General features: G+C 41.9%; 1 protein-coding gene across 1 annotated transcript in view; it reads right to left on the reverse strand.

Moving 5' to 3' along the window:
• Positions 1-7,098: 7,098 nt before the first annotated feature.
• nfkbid (nuclear factor of kappa light polypeptide gene enhancer in B-cells inhibitor, delta) overlaps positions 7,099-7,285 on the reverse strand; it is a gene marked incomplete at both ends in the record, with an annotated part of 6,822 nt that continues 6,635 nt past the window's right edge. The window contains one exon of the mRNA XM_084442044.1: positions 7,099-7,170. Within this exon, the coding sequence (XP_084298170.1) occupies positions 7,099-7,170 (72 nt within the window). The remainder of the gene's footprint in view (positions 7,171-7,285) is intronic.

A 7,285-nucleotide genomic window follows, 5' to 3' on the forward strand; every position in this document is an offset into this window, starting at 1 on the left:
CCTGGTGAGTGCAACTTTTAATACTCAATCAATACTAACTGATCTAATCAGGTAACACCAATGATCCAATCCATTTATTGACACTGTTCTCTACCCCACAGTGATACCAATTCTGGCCACCAGGCGGCAGCATCGGACTGGATAACAGTCGAGGACTACTATGACCATCCCCAAATCAAGAGCGCGCATCGGGCCTCTTTATTCAATTCCATCCTGCTGATAAAGCTCTCAGCTTGACATCTGTTTTACTTATCTAGTTTTTTAATGTTGATCTGCAGTGTCAGTGTTGTGAGAAAACATTTTGTTGGTGTGGGTTCCCAACTTATGTGTTACACAAGATAAAAGCTATTGTATTCATTAGAAAATGTATGACTGTAAATTGTGTTGTTTCTGGATTAGCCTATCAAATAAACGACTGTAGAAAGAGATCAGATAATTTAATACAGTGATGGTATGTTCACTTTCTTTTTGCTCCGTTCAAAATGGGGGTTGAGATTTGCAGTTCTGCAAGGCTAGGCTGTATGCAGCACTCCCTGAAGTTCTGCTGACGTGGTACTTGTCTCCGTGGAGGAGAGTCGGGGATGGGCATCCTCCTTAAGAATTACAGGGGTACCAAAGAAGACATGTAGTCAATGAATACCTGGTTCTACGTTGCAGAGCGTGAAATTGATTATGAAAAGTAGACCTATTCACTTTGAACCTAACAGGATGCTTCTGAATGCAAACATTCTTGGCGAGAAAGTGTACAAGTAGGCTAGGCCTGCTGTAGCTGCAGTAAATTCGGGGAATATATTAATGCCAAATATAGCATTGCTTGCTGCAGGCTTCCACAACGGAGAAAAGGAGGTCACGCGAATGGAGAACACCTCGAATGTCTTTGGAGAAGCTTATAAAAGGAAATTAATGATATAAAGATACCCTAATGGACGATAGATTAGCCGTAATAAACATAGTCAAGCCTGCAGCTTGTGTACATTGTTAATAGGCTGTTGGCAATCGTACTGTTAGGCCTACAAGATAGCGCTGTTGCTAGGACCACTGTCTCTCCTCCCTGTAGTCTTGTGCCGCATTGGGGAGGACTGGCGAGCACTGGAGCGCATCCCTCACCGCCCATCTACACCGGAGCTCTCCAGCACGCTATCCGCATTGGTTGGCACGCGTAGTGGTACTATCATAAGGGGGGATACCTTGATAGGCTGTCTCTAATGGAAATCCGAGAATGCGATAGGCTACGCTCAACCACTAGGGGACCTCCGCCTGGTTTTGTAGTGGTGCAATAGAATAGAATATTATACTGGAGAGACGCATTTTTCGCGCTTCCCATTTTTACATCCCAGCCCAGAAACCTGCATCGGAGCGAGAGACAGAGCCAAACACTCCGCACATACTGCAGTCATGGCTACTACAGGAGGTTTGTCGGATTTATGTTTAAATAGCTCTTTTGAGATAAGTAGACTATTTAAGAAAAGTGTCTGCACACGTTTTAGTTTGATACGTTAACAAGGGTTAGTTTAAATTTTAGAGCTAAGGTAGTGCCTAGGCTACAACAATCCCTTTATTTACTTCTTATTCAATCCTTATTCGGCTATTAGCCTAATAGAACTTATTAGGCTATAGCATAGGTGGTGCATTGCTGATGCAGTGCCAATTGCCACACTTATTGATTTACCTCTCTTTGTTATCAAGATATTATTTCAATCAGTGAACGGGATAGTTGCCTGTATTCTTGAATAAATAAATGTGTGTTTTCTAGGGTTTCAGCCCACGCGCATGCATCTTCTTTTAGAATGCATTGTTTGACAGAAACAAAGGGGGTGGGGGAGAAGTAGCAAAGCGCAAACTAAGCCATTAGGAGAAACTGGGGGTTCAGCAACACGAAGCCGCATGATGAACACAGCCTAAACCAAGTGCAGACGCCTATTTTCCTAGCTAATGTAGAGCACACTGTCTTTAATCTGAATAGCCTGTGGTCAAATTCAGTTCAGCCTCATTTGGATTGTGAACAGATGCATTTTCCATTAAATTGCTTATAGCAGCAAATGTGTTATTCTTGAAACAACACAAGCTATAGGCCTACAAACCGACATGCGCATCACTTTACTGGATCCACTCGCTCAAAGCAAATCAACGCGTCCCAAATTCCCGTGAGCGCTTGTCACACACTTTCTACCGCGCGTCCTTTTCTGCTGAGCCAAGGGCCCTGCATTGATCAAGCGCTCCGCAAACAGCGATCAAAAGTGCTGGTGTCCTCAAGAAAAACATACGCACATAATTGATATAATGACATATTCGCAGAAATCCCTCAACCCTCACTTGTCAGTTCCTCCACATATTCAACAATGTATTAGTTCAAGTTGGGTGGGTGTTTGTCGCTCTGACGTGTCCTGTCCATGGTGCTGAACTGACTTGACCTCCAGTTTAGCTGCAGTAGAGCCCAGTGCTTTAAGCAGGTTACTCCTAATTGTTAATGTCACATGTTGATCCTCTCCTCGTCACCTAATGCGTGGGTGTCTCCTCTTTACAGAATCGATGTTTCCAGATCAGAGTGACTTTTACTATGGTAAGTATGAGACGCAACATGAAAGGCCGTTGGTGTGGATCAAATTTTTTTTTTCGTTTTTAGATTGGTTCATGTTTTTCATTGTTTGATCTTCCACAGATTATGAGACATTGCGGACAACAGGTGTCATATTGGCTGGTATCATGTTTGTGTCTGGCATCGTAATAGCACTGAGTAAGTCTCCTATCTTTCTTTCTCTCGCTCCCTCTAAAACACTCTTTTATTCTCTCTCTCACACACTTTGTCTTTCTGGTTCCTCTGGTTAGTTATGCCTCATCAACTCTTTATCTTTTCAACAGGTAAAAAATTCACAAATTGTTTCTCGAAATCCTCATCAAAGTAAGAGTTAACACGTGGCATGGCAGAAGTGTGCTGGGCCTGAGCATGGAGAATGATTTTGGACGAGGAGTTGCAATCAATTGAGGAGGAGGATTTCTACTCAAACTCTTTACTAATAATATTACAGTAACCGTGTCTGTCTGTCTATCCCACCCTTTATGGTCAAGGTGTACAGTATTCCCCCTGTGAATGCTCTCTGTCCTTAAACCCAACCCAACACTACCAACACATTCAATTACTTCTCCAGTCATCTTGGTGTATCAGCTGAATGGAGATTCTTCGTTCCTAGTCCTACCCATAGTTAAATGGTCTGTTTTGGGGCCGTTGGGGCCCCTGGTTGTTGTGTGTGTTGGCAGTGTGGTCGGTGTCCAATCCAAACCCAATGGCATGTGACAACCCGAACAGCTAATCTAACTACAATCCCAAGAGCTCTCTGCATTTGCCTGGTGTTAAATTTGTTTCCTCGCAGAACTATGTGGCCACAACAACCCCTCTTTCAATCAGAGCAGCCCACACTGATATACAGGGCCGGCAAAGTAGGCGGCCACCTAGGGCGCCAGATGGGCAAGTCACGTCTTTTTTTTTTTCCCAGCTCCCAGCGCCCCCTTGCCCATCTGGCAAAGTAGCTCCCCCAAGTGATGTGATGCAGCGCCCATCAACATATTCCCGCTAGCCCCCCCCCCCCCCCCGCCAATTCTGGGGGGGCGCTTTTCAGAATCTCGCCTAGAGCTGCTGAAATGCTAGGGCCGGCACTGCTGATATACCTACCTAACCCATCTACAGTAGCCTAACATTCAGTCCAAACACATTGACCCAGAGGAATATAGTATAGCAGTTGTGGCCACAAAGCTCTCAAGCCAAACTGTCCAGTTGTGCTCCCTCCCAACGCACCCAGCAGATAACATCAGAACTGTTGACTCTTTATTTTACACTCTTGACTTTTCCTCTGCAGTGGCAACTCAGGCATCGGCACCCAGATTCCCAAGACAGAGGGTAAGCTTCTGTTGGAGGGTAAATTAGGACACTGAGTCTCACATATTCAATAGCAATTCAACGCTTTTCATTAAATGGTCAATAATAGCATCCTCCTCTTCATCCTTCCATGTGGCAGTGCCTCCTCAAACCGTCTAGAAGACATGCGATGGAGGACGAGGGAGGGGAATACGCCGGAGACAGACTACAGCACACACACACACACACACACACACACGCACACACACACACACACAGCAGACCATGGCTTTCAATGGAATATCCACAAAAGGGTACTTCCCACCTCAAGAGTGCTCAAGGGAATATTCTACCAGTGTACAATAGCTGAATGGCATTTGAAATATACATCAAAATATGACTGTTAGCTGTTTGTTTGGCAACTCATGCCATGGGTGTTTCCAATCAACCTGGATCTGTCTTAAAGTGAATACTGAGTGTAGTTTCAGTGCTTGTTAAGGTCCATTTGCATTATACCCCATACCTGTAACAAAAAGCTAAATAACATGTGTCTAAATGATTATGATGTGGGTCATTTTTGAATCAAAGCAGGGTACTTTATTCAGACCAGCCTGAAAACAATGTTCTCTCTCCTTCGCATTACACTTCCACTCCCCAAGTTGGTTGCATGGCATCAAGAACGTACATTTTATTGTATAATACTCAGCGCACTTTTGAAACGCACAACTTTATTATCCAGTGATGCTGTCAGAGGTTGTAACTTTCATTTATTCCTACTGGACCTCAAGCATGAATACAACCCAGACAGCATCATTTTTGGGTTTTCTATATTTAAGCAATCTCTGTTGTGGATCTGCTGTTACCTTGACAGTGTACAGTAAATCAGTGTTGACTGTATGTGTAGTGTGCTACATTATTCTTCAGACTCGTGGTTCTATCTGTGGATACTACTGCAGCAGGAATGTACTGTACATAATTGTACCTTTATTATTTCCATCATTCAAGACTCCCCTTAGACATTTTGCCACCAGTGTTAAATTATTCAAGGCACTGCGGCACTTCAACGAAAAACCATATGGCATTTTCTGAGTTATAAAATAAACATTGCACATGATTCTTTGATCCCCTCTCTCTGTATTTTTCCCACATTAAGAAAAACAGAATTATTAAAGTATGTGAAAATGTAAAAATATATTGACACAGTAAATGGTTCTTTGTGGTGAAGGCTCTCATGTCGCCTGGCTGTGTTGATGTGTTGGAGGAGGGCACAATCAATGCAATAGGAGAGGGAGGTACAGTTATTACATGCAAGCGGAATGTCTTATCATTTGGAGCTGTTTCTTGTTCAGGGTAGTTTCTTGTAGTGTCTGTTATCTTATTTTATCTCCAGACCTTTTTTTTGTTATGTAACATGGTTGAGCCAATAGCATAACCAAACGCAAATGAATGATGCGTTCAAGTTATCCAATGAGACAGCTGCTTAAATAAATATCAACCTGTTTACATTCTTATTTCCTCATTCAGTAAAGTTTTTTCCTCCATATCAAAGTTAATTGATTAAAATATGACTCAACTCCTCCATATCACAAATCAACAACAGTTACTACTATCAGCATCATGCTGCTTTGGAGGGTCGAAGTGAAATAAATATGCATAAACAAAATGAAACTAGGATGAAATACTACTGAAATATGAGACATTGCCTGTGTTATAGCTTACGTGGTAGAGTAGGGATCAGTTCAGCGAAATCTAAATCCAGCAGTGTGTTAGAAACAGCAACTTATGAGTTCAGTGATTCAAAATGCCATCCATACAGAAATGACACGCATGAACGAAAATTCAAACTTCCCACAGTCATCATGTGATGTCATAGATGTCTCATCAAGCCTGTGACTCAGGCAGACATAGAACCAAAACTAGGGAAAAATATTATTATCAGCAATGGAACATAGTGATCTTTGGTTGAATTCAGTATAGATTTAATCAGTATCTTTTTAATCATGTTACAATTCACATATTCCCCACAGTGGTACTAAAAGACAAGAAAGCAATACATTTGAAATCAAAAGAACCAGAGAATTTGTCAATATGATAATATGGCCTCCGTGGTATTTACAATCATGACTCATGTTGGAAAATACAAGATCTCTAAGATATTGTAATATCACAACATGTACTCAGTCTGTATCTGTATAATGTATAATGTTAATAAATACATAATAAACATATGTCTGACTGTAAACACAGCATTGATATCTTTAGATTCCCTTTACAAAGTAAAATACAGAATGTATATATAAAAAACATGATTGGCTAAACATAATGATACAGATATTATATAGCATATCCAAAAGCAGAAAAGTTATACAATATTTTAAAAGCACACATACTTACTATAAGCACACATGCTAACTGAAAACACAACCACCTTTCAATGAACCAATATGATTTCTTATCATGGTGGGAAAATTTTAGATAGATATTTCATTGATCCCCTTGGAAAACTGTCGACAGTGAGTAGCAATTTCCCAACAGTGAGTAGGAGTTTGGGGCCATGTCTATGGTTAAAACTTGATTTCATGGAAATCAAGTTTGAACTGAGAAAGTTAGATGACTGGGTTCAGGAATGCCCCTGGTGTTCAGTCTCTCACTTGTTTTTGGTTTACCTATTTCCTCCTTCCTTGAAAATGTGTTCATTGTTGAACTCAACTTTGGCATTTGTTGAAATAATGATCCCTATTACATCATAATGTGCAGTCAAATACCAAGTAAATACAGAATCCTACGTATGCCAGTCTGCAGGAGACTGTGTTATGAACGCCATTTTCATGGTTCTGTGCCGTACTTATTAAGTCACAAACCATAGTATGTCTACTACGTAGTCACTTCAAAGCTGAATCAGAATATGACATTTTGTCGATCTAACACCACGTCAATAACATGGGCATTAACATTAGATTTGTGATCAAGTGAACAACTCCATACAGCCAGATGTTGAGAAAAGCTCTGGAGCAGAAATGTAATCCAGAAACTAAAACCCATGTTAAACAGAAGAAGAATGCCCTAGAAACAATTTAGAGATTCTGGAAATCCTCACAAGAAGATACCTTGACTCCCCCCCCCAACACTCTCCATCTTCGGACCAGCTCTGGACGAGGTCGCACCGTGGAAACGGCTCGCCGAATCACATCCACTGTTGTTCTTTTCACACAAAGGGGAGGGATACATGGGGACCCACGTAGTCCCGGTCACTCTTTGTCCTGTAAGGACTGAACGCGCCGACGCGCCGAAGCACTCCGCTTCTTCAGGAGCAGTTTGAGCTGGAAGCCAATCAGACGGCAGAGTGGAGTTAGGATGTGTCGCCAGGCAGAGCGTAGTATACATTTACAGGTCACAGGTCACGGGGGGGGCTTCAACCGACACCCAAAACATCGT

Source organism: Borostomias antarcticus (assembly GCF_949987555.1).
Source record: "Borostomias antarcticus genome assembly, chromosome: 8".
NCBI lineage: Eukaryota > Metazoa > Chordata > Actinopteri > Stomiiformes > Stomiidae > Borostomias > Borostomias antarcticus.